We start from the raw sequence: 14,384 nt of genomic DNA on the forward strand, positions 1-14,384 counted from the left end.
GATGAGGTGTGCATGTATATTGGATGAACGGATGGGAGCGACGTGAGGTCATAGTGATCTTAACCCCAGACCTCTAAATCTAACCACTTCATCATTGGGACCAAGTGAAAGCTTTCTAAGAACTTACCTCAATTACTATATTATTATATTACATCTATTTGCACGTATACGTACGTACGAACAACCCGAAAACCTTTCGCCTCCATTATCCGTTGAACTGAAGTGAATTTCATGCTTTATCGGTACCTGCATCCTGTTTTCAGTTTTCCACAAAATAGGAGAAAGTATTTGTTGCACCCTTACCAACTTTTGTACTTGAGGTTAGTGAGTCTTCTTATAGCTGCCATTCATTGGAGCAACTGGTTTTTCACCGTGTCAGCAGGAAATAGAGGCAGAACCCTCTATTTAGACGGGACTTTGGGGTTTAGGAAAAGTAACCAGCTTTTCTGTTACCTCGGCTTGTCACAGAGGAAAACCTGTGTCCTTCCAGTGTTACTGGACGTTGGAGACTATTATTATGGTGTATGAGCTATTCCACCCAAAGAATGGATACCTCATGGGTCATATTCAGGGATATTTTTATAATGACATGTGAGACTATAAATTAGACGGGACTTGACATGATGTGGACAATTCAACCAGTAACAGAATACAACACAAACAAGTAAACAGACAAAAAAGACCAAGCAGTGATAATTAAAGGAAAGGGGAAAAATGGAAAAACAAAATAAAAACAAATCAAAAGACAAAAATAATAGTATACATAAATGAACATTGGCTTTCCCAGTCGTGTATGGACATAAATAGGGGAGAGTTCAGTATGTGATTAAAACAGTGATTAAGAAAGTAATAAAGTGTTATGTACAAACAAAACTGACATGTTCAGGGACATTTCTGTTCAGGGGCAATTCTTGCATGGGCTAAAGCTCGTAGTGAGATGCCAAGCGAGATTAGAGAGAGAACATTTGGTTACCCGGATAACCCGGATAGAATACCTGGTGTGGGGCCACTGGTGGGTATGAAGAGGAATGGGTGGCGTGCTGTTGGGATGAGCGGTGTGTCCCTTTCAGAGAACTGTAGTTACCCTGGTAACCAAATCTTTTGTCTTGAGTTGTCGTAAAGTGAAGGGGGAAAAAAATCGTTTAAAATTATGAATTGTTAATTACCATGAAAGAAAATCGAGATGAATATTTTTGGTCATGTTGGCAGGCCGTATTACAAACTGTTGGTCAGACTTCCATTGTATTTCCAACAATTGTGTTACCGTAATTTCCAGACTATTGAGCGCACCTGAATATAAGCCGCACCCACTGAATTTTAAAAAAATAATTATTTTGAACATAAATAAGCCGCACATGTCTATAAGCCGCGGGTGCCTACCGGTACATTGAAACAAATGAACTTTACACAGACTTTAACGAAACACGGCTTGTAACAAAAATAAAAATTTCAGCGTGACGGATGATTCGCCTTTCCTGTTGACAGTCCGAGTGAGAGGCAGGTCAAAGGTCAGAGGAACCTCATCCATATTTATGATGTCGTGCGGGCCAATGGTATGCTCCGCTATCTTTGCATCAGTGAATTTGCGGAAGTTTGAAACGTTTTCCTCGTAGTCGGGAGGGAGCTGCTGACACAGACTCGTCCGTACCCTGATGGACAGGCCTTTACGTCTCATAAATCTGAGACACCACGACGGTCCACCTCTAAAATCCTCCAACTTCATTGCGGTGGCGATTGTTTTGGCTTTCAGTCGGATCTGCACAGTTGAAACACCTCGGCCGTCTGCTCTCTCTGTGTTGAGTCAGCTCTATTTCCTTTTCCAACAGCCAGATCTAATCGCCTTCAACTTGAAAGCTGCATCATGTGCATTTCTTGGTGTCTTTGCCATGATGAGGGTGACAAAATGACGACTGTAATCAGAACGATGGGAAGTTTGAGCGCGCTGGATTTAATGTAAACAGTAAACTAAAAAGTTACATTGTTTCACTTTAACCCGTTCGGCAATTTCATTGGTCCAATGAAAGCTTCATGCCGCCAAAAAACTGAGCACCGTCACAGAATGTGTTTTTTTGCTCAGTTTTTTGGCGGCATGAAGCTTGTGAAAGCGGGAAAAATCCATAAATTAGCCGTGTCATTGTTTAAGCCGCGAGGTTCAAAGCGTGGGAAAAAAGTAGCGGCTTATAGTCTGGAAATTACGGTAAATCATTTCTGACAAACAGTTTTTGGAGGTTTTTCAGAGCAGAGAAGAAATCTGCAGGTTAAAGCTTTTCCTCACTGAGCACGAGTAGCTTTAATGTTGACAATCTGTCGACTTGATCGGAAGCTGCTGTCATCTTGTGTCACGTCAGGATCTACAGTGTGTTCGTGTGGATCACATTCACTCAGGAGTGAACTCATTCATTCAGGAGACTGAATCTTCTTTTTCAGACTTTAAATCCCTTTAATAACTTAAAAATGTATCTTTTACCTTACCAGTTTCCATTTTGTATTATAGGCAATCATACATCTGAAATGATTATAAAATGAAATATATGGTTCACAGGGAGCAGTGAAATGCTCCTGAATTGAGATGGAGAGGTTACAGTGTCATTCTGGGGCTAGAAGCACTGTAAAAGCTGCAGTGCAGTCTGGGTAAAATCTTTTGGTTTCCTATTTAGATTCATGAGCAACACTGAAGGAAACCGAGTGTTAGATGAAGCATCTACTTACACACCCCTTTCTGTCAGCTTCCTGGCCCGCAAAGTGTCTGAAAGCTACTGGAGGCTGATGAAAAGCGGTTGCCATGACAGCCAGGATCCAGGATGAGAGTTTGGGTCATTAGCATAGAGAGTGTAAGTGTGCTAGTGCTGACTGTGACATCAGGATGGGACCTGAGAGGAAGAACAGAAATAGCTGGTCCAGTTACTTTACAGAAGATATCCTCCATCGCTGCTCTCAGAGAGACGGGAACAAACTCCTGCTCAGCACCTGTGATGATGCTGAAGGATTTATCCTCACGTGGTCATCTTCTGCACCAAATTATAAAGTTAGATCGTTGTTTATTTTTCTCTGTTGAAGTAAAGGTCTCAGAGATTTCACCTCCCCGTGAACATCTTCTAAACTTTCATTAACCGTACAAAAAGGATATCGCTGATCTATTTTCAGACAAGTTAAACTGAAAAGTTTTTCCATAAAAAAACCCCAAAATAATTCAACTACCTGGCTAGAAATTATTCGACATCAACGCTGAGCAACCTCATTGAAAAAAAAAGAATCTGTCAATATATTTCATTTCTAAAATTTAAAGCTTTAAATTCAGATTTTGGTGGGAAACATTTAACTTTCATCTGAAAACAGTCAAAGCAACTCTGAAGCTACATCGTTCTGTAGAGTGAAGCAATAAGACGCTAGAGGAATAATAATAACAAAAAACCTTTATAAGTCGAGGGGACTCCAATCGTGCAATAACTCAGTAACTGTGGTCCTGTGGCACAAGCCGGTCTTACGTGATTGGCCGAGCCGAATTGTTTTGTATGCTAACAGTATGCTGTTTTTTTTAGGGGATTTAAACTGTGCTCAGGAAAAATTTAGATTTTTCTCAAAAGTGCTGAAACTGAACCAGAACAGTAAAGTTGTGGCTGGGAACATAAACAGTGAGTTAAAATTTGTGATACAGCGCAAAGGAGAGCCTCAGACGTAGCTGATAACCCTGTAGGTTCGACACGACTCCAGAAACCTTTTCTATTGCAACACTGCGTCTGCAAAATAAACTAATTAATGACTAGAAGAGCACTAACATGAATGCCTCGTTTTCTGTGCTACAACCGTACGACAATAAATCAGTGTGGTGCTGAACTCTGAAAATAACACAAACCGGTCGACTGCTGTGTGCAGCATCTCAGCGGGGAGCCTCCCGACCTGGCTCTGCTTCTGGACGTCCTGTTGCTGTTTCAGCACGAGCTCGGCTCCACCACCAAGCAAAGGCTGAACGATGACCTCGATGAAGGTCACAGTGAGTCGTGTGTCATGATTCTGACACTTACAGTCAGTGCCTCAGTCTGAGCTGCTGTCACTGTGGTCAAGGTGGATGCTAACAGCTGATGGTGGATGGAGGCATCGATCCGGTGAAGCCAGGTACATACTGCTGACAGGCTGTGAGGACGGGGAGCTGAGTCAGGGACAGACGGCAGCAGACTGTTAATGGCCTTAATTGTGGCCTTGAGGAGACATTATTGGTTAAACTGTTGATGTGGACACATCAGGACATATATTTATCAAACGTGTTAGAAAGACACAACGCTTTAAAGTACAAACCCGTTTTCAAAGAAGTTGGGACGCTGTTTCAAATATAAATAAAAACAGTGATGATTTAAAAATCATCCTTCCATCCATTATCTATACCTGCTTTATCCTGAACAGGGTCACGGGGATTTGAAAATCATGGAAACCCATATGACCTTAAAAATAGAACAAAGACAACATATCAAATGTTTAAACCGAAATTTTGTTGGTTTTTGGAAAATATCTGCTCATTTTGAATTTGATGGCAGCAACATGTGTCAGAAAGCGTTGTGACAGGATCATGTTCACCACTGAGCTGCATCACTTCTTTTTACAACGCTGTAAACGTCTGGGAACTGAGGAGACCACTTTCTGAAGCTTAGAAAGTGAAATGTGGTCCCATTCTTGCTGGATGTCAGCTGCTCAACAGTTCAGGGTCTCCTTTGTTGTATTTTTCACGTCATGATGCTCCAGATGTTTTCAATGCCATGTGCTCTAATGCATCCCTGTACCATCACAGATGCTGGCTTTAGAACTGAGCTGATAACAAGCTGGATGGTCCCTCTCCTCTTTAACCTGGAGGATGCAGCGTCCATGATTTCCAAACAGAATCTCAGATTGTGATCCATCAGACCTCAGGACAGTTGTCCACTTCACCTCAGTCCATCTTCAATGATCTCGGTCCAGAGAAGGCGGCGGTGTTTCTGATCATGTTTCTATCTGGTTTCTTCTTTGGAGAGTTTTAACATCATTTGTGGACGCAGCGATGAACTGTGTTCACAGACAATGGTTTTCACAAGTGTTCCTGAGCCCATGCAGTGATTTTCGCTTCCCGGCCTGAAGATCACAGTCATCCAATATTGGTTTTCAGCCTTGTCCCTTGTGTACAGAGATTTCTGGGGATTGTCTGAATCTTGTTTTATGATAATGTGAACCATAGATCATAAAATCCCCAAATACTTTGCAATATATATTGAAGACCATTATTCCTAAATTGTTTCACTATTTCCCCACACAGTCTTTCACAGAGTGGTGAACCTCTCCCCATCTTCACTGCTGAGAGACTCTTCCTCTCTGTGATGCTGTTTTTATACTCAATCATGTTACTGACCTGCTGCCATTCAATCTAATTAGTTGTCAGATGTTCCACCAGGTGTTTTTTCAGCATTCCACAACTTTTCCAATCTTTCGTTGACACTGTACCAACATTTTTTTGAATGTGTTGCTGACATCAAATTCTAAATAAGCACATATTTTTCTTAAAGCAATAACATTTCTCAGTTTCAACATCAATCAAATATGGGTTTACATGATTTGCAAATCATTGCATCCGTTTTCTATTTACATTTTACACAGTGTCCCAACCTTTGTGGAAATGGGGTTGCACCAACTTCAGACTAATTGGTTGGCTGAGTGTGAGAAAATAAATACATGTGACTTCAATACATGCTGTATGGCTCAAACAGTAGAGCGGGTTTCCCACTAATTGTAAGATTAGCAGTTCAATCCCCAGTTCCTCCGTTCTGCATGCCGAAGTGTCCTTGGGAATGACACTGAACCCATCTGCTTGTGTGTGTGTGTGTGTGTGTGTGTGTGTGTGTGTGTGTGTGTGTGTGTGACTCTACATCCGCATATAAAACCCTGTTTCCAAAAAAGTTGACATGCTGTGTCAAATGTAAATAACAACAGAATGCAATGATTTGCAAATCACACAAACCCTATTTAATTAAAAAATAGACCAAAGACAATATGTTTTATGAAAAATATGTGTTTATTTTGAATTTGATGGCAGCAACACGTCTCAAAATAGTCGGGACGAGGGCATCAAAAGGTGGTAGGACTGGTGCTCCTCGTCAAGCTGCTGGCGTTCATTAACAATTCTGAAATTATGCTGTGCTCAGGAAAAAACGCTTTGTGGACACGGTAGGTAGTTGAAGAGGTGTCAGAGTGTCGGCCTGTGTCGGTGCATGCTCATTGGTTAAAATTAAACCGAGGTCTACGGCAAGTAGGATGGAAGAACTGCGAACGAGAACACGTAATCTTTTCTGAAATATAAATTTCCTCACGGTCTTCCTATGAAGTCAGAAATGTTAGTGACATCATTTTGACTAAAGTCAAAATTTTTGAAAAAGTATCTGGAAAATATTTTTTTGTCTGTTTTATTTATTGGTCATTGTTGGTCTCTTTTTAGTCACAATCTGTGAGTCTGTTTAGCTTTTAATTTGATTCCATTTCATATTTTATCAGATTATTCTATAATCTCTTTTTTTAATTGAATTGTTTCTACAGTAATCAGTTTTGTTTAATTGGCAGCTATTTCACCTTTGTGATTAATAAAGTACACGTGACACTATCATCCAAAAAGTGCTTTTCTATGAGGACTTTAGAAAAAGTAAGGCAAAACAAGGCAAGGCAAGTTTATTTGTAGAGCACATTTCAACAACAAGCTAATTCAAAGTGCTTCACATAAAACCATTAAAAGCATCAAAAAATCAGGCAAAGGAAAAGCAAATTTAAAAACAATTAAGAACATTGATCGAAACATTAAGAACAGTCATTAAAACATTAAACAAGCTAAAAACAGGTTAAAGTGCAGTTTAAGAAATAAAATACAGGAGTAACATGCAGAAATGCAAGAAATTAATCAACATCTTTAAATCTGATTCAAAGAAAGGCAGCAAACAGAAAAGTCTTCAGTCCTGATGATAGTAGGCTGATTTTGTAACTGTCTTGGTATGGCTGTTCAGATTGAGGTCTGAATCCATAACTACAGATTTCTGGCTCGGTTTGTGGTTTTTAAGATCAGAGATTGAAGCTGAGCACTGACTTTCAATCGTTCATCTTTGGCCCCAAAAACAATTACTTCTGTTTTATCTTTGTTTAATTGAAGAAACTTCTGGCACCTCCAGGTGTTGATTAGTTCAATGCATTTACAACCCTTGTATGAGATTATAGTCCCCTGGCGATATAGTTATGTAGATTTGTGTGTCATCTGCATAATTATGATAACGCATTTTGTTTCTTTCCATAATCTGAGCCAGTGGAAGCATGTAGATGTTGAACAGAAGAGGCCCCAGAATGGAACCTTGGGGAACACCACATGTCCTTTTAGTCCGCTCTGATGTGTAATTAGCTGCAGACACAAAGTTTTCTTGGTCCTTCAAGTAGGATTCAAACCAGTTTAGTGCCACAGTCTCACCCAGATTATTAGTCTGTCTGGTACACAGGTCGGCAACCTTTACTATCCAAAGAGACATTTTGCCCTATTTTCCACCAAATAAAATTCATATGGAGCTGCAAAAATTATTTGATATCACAGCTTATAAAGTTTTATATATAGTTATACTATATTTACAAAAACTATAGTTTGTTGCATTTATGAAATTATAGAACAATAATAAAGAACACCGTCTGTGTTTCAGTGGATGTCGTTGAAAACCTCAACAAGAGCAGCTTCAGTCCTGTGGTGCTGTTGAAAGCCTGACTGGAAGACATCAAAACACTTATTTACAGCCAAGAAGTTGTTCAGCTGTTGAAAAACAGCTTTTTAAATTATTTTACTTAAAAATGGGAGGTTTGATATTGGCCTGTAATTTTTCATTGTTGCAGAGTCTAAATTATCCTTCTTTAGAAATGGTTTAATAACTTCAGTTTTTAGGGCCTTAGGAAAGACACCTGAGAAGGGATGAGTTTACAGTTTGTAAAAGATCATCGGTCATGCAGTTAGAAATATTTTTGGAAAGGTGTGTTGGTAGAATATCCAAGCAGCAGCAGGAGGACTTCAGATGTTGGATAATGTCTTCCAGACTTCCACGGTTGATTGAATGAAATTGTGTCATGATATTTGAATGGACATTATTTAGAGATGGGGACAACACGTATCCTGTGGTTGGTGTGGAGGCACTTACTGCTTGTCTAATTTTCTGCATTTTGTCAGTAAAAAAGGAGGCAAATTGATTGCATGCCCAGGTGGAGTGAAGCTCAGCAGCTACTGACTGGAGGTTTGTTAGCCGGTCGACGGGAGCAAATAAGGTGCTGCATTGTTATTGTTTCTGGTTATGATGTCAAAGAAAAAGGACTGCCTTGTATTTCTCAGTTCCAGATTATAACTGTGAAGTCTTTCTTTATAGATGTCACAGTGAACCTGGAGATTTGTTTTCCACCTGCGTTCAGCTTTTCAAATCTCTTTTCTCTATTCTGACCAGCGTGGCATTTCTCCAACGAGATCTTTGGTCACCAGAGACAACCTTCACTTCAGTCAACGCCATCAACATGTTTAACTTTAGAGTTGAAGCTATCTACTAGCTCATTGACTGAGATGCCAGAGAGGGCTGGTGTGGAGGAGAACCTCGGAGTAAATAGTTCACTGGTGTTTTCAGAGATGTAACGCTTCGTCACCACCTCGGTTTGGACATTTGTGTCTCAAGAGATTGAACTCTCAAAGAAAACACAGGAATGATCAGAGAGGCAACCTTGGAGATGTTTAGACCTTTGGTGATGATGAGGTCCAGGTTGTGTCCTCTGTTGTGTGTGTGTGTGTGTGGGGGGGGGGATCCTGTCACATGCTGAGTGAGATCATAGTTATCAAGGACAGCATATAGTTCTATAGACCTTCTATAGAACTATAGTAAGATATAGCAGCCAAAACAAAGAGAGTGTGTTTGGTACAGACGTGCAGGAACTGAATGTTCCTTCCTTCTGTCTGCAGCGCTGCTGTACGCCACCATCTTTGGTAACGTCACCACCATCTTCCAGCAGATGTATGCCAACACCAACCGCTACCACGAGATGCTCAACAGTGTGCGAGACTTCCTCGAACTCTACCAGGTCCCCAAAGGCCTCAGCGAGCGGGTGATGGACTACATAGTGTCCACCTGGTCCATGTCCAGAGGCATCGACACCGATAAGGTAACACCCCGGTCGAGCTGCCCAGCTTTGGTTCAGATGATTGTTGCAGGGCATTTTGCAAACAGACAACCAAGAGGCAAGAGATGGAGGATGTCAGTGTGCACCAGGGCTCAGAAAAATGTAGAAGCTCTTTAATGTTGCTGGATGTTTTCCCATGAAGTGTCAAGTCATCAATTAATGAATAAAGGCAGCCAGCGGAAAAAAGATAATATTTTAGTAAGATGATCAAATTAACTGGTTTTAGTCGAAAGCCTTTGTGTTCAGAGGTGGATACAAGTTTTTTGATTAATTCAATTCAATTTTATTTTGATAGCGCCAAATCACAGCAAGCGTTATTTCAGGGCATTTAACATTATAATGTCCTTACAGTTAGGGGTGGGACATTACATTTGGAGTACCTGAATCATCGTTATAATATAAAAAAATCAATTAGTATGTGTGACTATCATTCTTCCTTTTTTCCTGGCGCCTGGTTGTAATATGTTACTCCCGCCTGAAGGTGGCGGTAACTGGCCTAAAAGCGTTCACACAAAGTTGGTCACCCATTGTCCCAAATCTTACTGTACACGTAGTTGTCAGTCTGCTGGCTACACCGGGCTCAAACCAGGAGAGACAACAGTCCTGCATTCAATCCTCCATGATGAAGGTCATGTTCGCTTTTTGTTGTAACTGTGTAACGGAGCTTGTAATTTTCTTTAAATTACCGCGATTCTTCTGCAAAAAATGTCGTCAGCAGAATCTGAGCTGAAAGTATTAACGACATAAAATAAGTCTTTTCAAACTAAACTCTCTTTATTACCAACAATAACTCCTCATTCCAACCAGAAAGTCTCTGCTCCTGTTTTCATCTCCAAATAAAACTCTGTTCACCGGAGAAACAGGAACCAGAGGAGAAACAGGAAGTGACGGGGTTTGTGGGAAACGTGTTCTTCACATTAAAATGATGATTAAATGTTTGTGATCAGAGGAAGTGATTCCATATTACTGGATGTTAAATTAGTTTTCTCCACACGTCCAGTTGTCAGAGAAGTCTCTTTGTTTGTTTCATCCAGCAGGTCTATGTGTTGAATGAACATGAATTAAACAGCATCTAAAGCTCTTATTTTGACAGCTGATGTAGTCCTTGTTTCTATATTCCAGTCACAGACGGTCTGTTCTGGAAACATATACAGCTTTTAGGACCTTTTAGGACCTTCTAGGACCTTTTAGGAGGTTTTATCTCCACGGTTCTCTAAGTTCAATAAATACATAAAAAAATATTAAACTAAAATATCTCTGATGTGCAGCACGATTAATATCACAGGAAGTGATTACAAATTTATTACTTTATCAGGTAGGGCTTAAATCTTTTTTTAAATTTTTCTAATTCCCGCAATTTTTCTGCAAAAAACTCACTTAAAACTCCACAAATTACATCAACAATTTTTCAGAAAGTCCACCACAAAAGCATTTTTAATCGCAACAATCACAAAAAAACTCCTGGAGGGACTGTGAATGAGATGGACAAAATAATAGAAACACCAGTCAGTAAAACAGTTAAACAGCACCACAAACTGCAGCCATTGAATTGACACTTATATATATCTTTTCTGAAGGAGGATTTATTGCAGAACTATAATATTACACTGAAATAGCTTCGTAAACCTAATAAATTGTTTATATTATTAGTTTTTGCCTTCATTTAAACGAAGGGCTCCAACGAAGGAAAAAACTTCTCAAAACAAATATGCCAACTTACTCCATCCTGTCCTCCACCATTTAACTGCTGCTGACATATCGGTAATGAGTTGTGATGGTTCCTTAGTTTGACCTAATGTGTCCACAGGTGCTGCAGATTTGTCCCAAGGACATGCGAGCGGACATCTGCGTGCATCTGAACAGGAAGGTGTTCAAGGAGCACCCGGCGTTTCGGCTGGCCAGCGACGGCTGCCTGCGAGCGCTCGCCATGGAGTTCCAGACGGTCCACAGCGCGCCGGGTGACCTCATCTACCACGCCGGAGAGAGCGTGGACAGCCTCTGCTTCGTCGTGTCGGGATCACTGGAGGTCATCCAGGATGACGAGGTGGTCGCCATTTTAGGTGAGGGGCTCAGTGTCGAATTTAAAGCTCTTTAAAAGTTTAAAAATATATTTTCTTTGGTGAGATATTTAAAACCAAATATGTTACTATGTTTTGCCAGAATTTCTAAAGTGAATAAATATAGACCATTAGCTTACTTAGGAAACCAATGATCTTCAGTCATAACTGTAAACGTCTTTCACTTAATGACAATCAACACCAGATATCATATCAGATATCACAAAAACAATAAGGAAACCATTTAAATACTACATTAAATGAAACAAACAAAAAAAGTTTTTATCCACATAATATTTTTGACCTTCATTAACTTTGCAAGATTTGACATTTGTCCAACTAAATGCTATAAATACTGATCCCATACTCTGAGTGTCATGTCTGGGACCTCACGGATTTATATTAACTCATAAATCTCAACTCAAGCACCTGCGCTGCCAAATCTCCTCCTAATCTTATTCTGTTGTCTCTTTCAGATCTGATTTGATTTTTATTTGATTTATTTTTGCACAAATGTGAAAACACACAAGATTTTACAAGATTAAAAAAAAGGCAAACAACCCGGTGGGCCTGTTTGAACGCCCCCCCGTCCCCTGTCTCCCGTCCCCTGTCTCCCCCACCCCGATGAAGTTGAAAGTTCACAGTTATAGAAAACACAAAGTTTACTTACAGAAATATTATTGTTACATAAAAATAATGGAAACAACTAACAACAAAATGTATATGGCAACCACAGCAAAAACAATAGGATCAGCAGTCGCCCCCTCCTCCCCCCGCTCATTTAGTGATTATGGTATTTACATTGAACAGCATTGAAGGTGAGGCTTAACATAAAAAAAAAAAAAAACAATCCCTGAGCTTCAGTAGCTGATCAGCCCTCCTGTGTCAGTGTCATTTCCTCAAAACCCTCTTCTGACTGAGGTTTACATTTGAATTTACGATATTGGACGACAACAGCATTTAGAAAGAAGTTCCATCACAGTCGATGCTCATATAATGATACTCTAAACAAATGAAAGGACGTCAATTCATCATTATGTACTTCAATGCCATGTGCCAATACAAGACGGCAGTTACCTCCACTTTATCATCTTGTTGATAGCGCCGCTCTGAAAACAAATACAAATACAGATTTACCAACCAGATGAAAAAAAGATGCAAATTCACAAGAATAAAATAAATAAATACTATATTACAATTAGTTTTTTCAATGTAATTATTACAGGTGGGATTTATACATATAAATGTGTAAAATCAAACATGCAGGACGGTTTCGATCCTGTCGCAGACACACTTTCAGACACCAGAAGAGTTTATCAAACAGAAGATCTTTGGAGTTTCAGTGTTTCAACCACTGAATGTTGTTTTTAACAGTTTCTTACACTTCTGTTGGCTTTGAGCCCAGAATTACATTTTTTTTTAGTTTTTTTATTTATTTCTGAACAAGTTTGCTCAGTTTTGTCTGCCCTTTTAAAGTCAAGTCATCTGTCAATGATGGTGAGATGGAGTGGAGATATCCTTACTAAAAATGAAGGAGACTGTTTACTGTTGGAAACACAATTCAGTTTTGCAAATTTGTCATCCGACACATCTTCTCTCAAGTTTATAAAAAGTGCTTCACTGGAACACAGATGAATTGTTGATGTGTTTTAGTCCTGAAGCTTCTCCCAGCTGACACCTCCTCTGTTTCCCTCTGAAGGAAACAGCTGAGCTCTGGAACAAAACCACCATCGAACTAAACCCTGTAGATTAACCTGCTATACAGAAAAACATAAAACAGACCAAAAAAGAAAAAAGAAAAGCTCCGCTACTTCCTCAGCACATCAAAAACAAAAACTAAAAATGTTTTCTATTTTCGTCAGCGTGCGAAGGATGAATGCTCCAGGGTTCTCATTATCAAAGCATCATTTTTATGCGTGAAGGTTTTTTTTTTTTTTTTCTCCCTGAAACATGCTGCCTGGTTTCAGGGCTGATGGAGGGAGAACATCCACCAGTTCACAAGTGAACAGAGTGAGAGATGATGGAGGAAGCTGTCAAGGCGGAGCACGGCTGAACGAACAGCTGTCAGAGTCATTATGCAATTCTCTCGGAGCGTTCACGAAACCTCTCGGCTCTTTAACGGCTCCACCACGTTCAGCAAACTTCTACGTTTTTAACCAAATCTCTAAGTTATTTGCCATTTTCCTGTCTTCTCCACACCTGCGCACACAAATACAATTTCAACTAGCTTGTAGATAGAAGATATCAATCATATTAATATATATATACACATATATATATATATATATATATATTCTGAAATGTCAAGCAGCCTGCTGAAGTCCTTTTGTTGCTTCCAGCTGTTAGATTGCAGGATGATCATAAGTCCTTGCAGCCAGCAGCAGGATCCACGTCTTCAGAGTGAGAAAAGGACTGCTGTGTTTCCTCATTGATTTCTTCTTCTTTAGTTAATCTCTAAACCTGATCGGTGACGGTCGAACCGAAGCCGGCCGTCAACTTCTGTATTCACTTCAGACATGTATACTGTTACTGTGGTTTTAATAGTCAAACAGAGGTCATGTTCAGGATGAGCCCTCAGATACATTAGAAGCTGTCCAGGAATTTTAACTTTATTATAAGTTATTTGTGTTATTATTCTGTCCTTTCTAGTTGAACACTTCACATCCCTTCAGCTGGGAACCATCAGTCATTCAGGGCGGTGAGCTGAAAGCTGGACACTTCTAATTGCTCATCATGCGTTTGCTACGGAAAAGCTTGTCGGAAGCACAACATTGAATTTGCACTCCAAAATACTGCAGGAACCTCGAATCTAAATCATTTTCTTACAATAACACACCGTGTCAGCAGAACGTGAAGAACAACGAATGTGTTTGTTTGTGCTGGTCTAAATACTTATAGGCTCAGCTGACGTCTTTATTTGGGTCCAGGAATTCATCTTTTCATCCTTGTTGAGACGCTGAGATGAAATAAGTGCAGCTGCCTGCTCCTGTGTAGTTTTACTTCCTGACAGTCTCCAGAAGACATGTTATCAGCACGCTGAACCAGCTTCACATCCTGTCTGGATAAATATTTAGCTGTAGTTTCACATCTCATTAGACTCTATTTAAAGTCCATGCGCTGCTCCACCAGCTTCACTTCCTC

General features: G+C 40.0%; 1 protein-coding gene across 3 annotated transcripts in view; it reads left to right on the top strand.

The window, feature by feature from the left end:
* kcnh1b (potassium voltage-gated channel, subfamily H (eag-related), member 1b) overlaps positions 1-14,384 on the top strand; it is a 62,128-nt gene that overhangs the window by 31,571 nt on the left and 16,173 nt on the right. For all 3 annotated transcript variants that reach the window (XM_069721618.1, XM_069721620.1, XM_069721619.1), the window contains exons 8-9: positions 8,969-9,168; positions 10,994-11,246. In XM_069721618.1, coding sequence (XP_069577719.1) covers positions 8,969-9,168; positions 10,994-11,246 — 453 coding nt within the window. The remainder of the gene's footprint in view (positions 1-8,968; positions 9,169-10,993; positions 11,247-14,384) is intronic.

The sequence above is a fragment of the Brachyistius frenatus genome, unplaced genomic scaffold (genome assembly GCF_029030835.1).
Source record: "Brachyistius frenatus isolate BFR_SWC_R1_liver_20210118 unplaced genomic scaffold, ASM2903083v1 Contig_269, whole genome shotgun sequence".
Lineage (NCBI taxonomy): Eukaryota > Metazoa > Chordata > Actinopteri > Embiotocidae > Brachyistius > Brachyistius frenatus.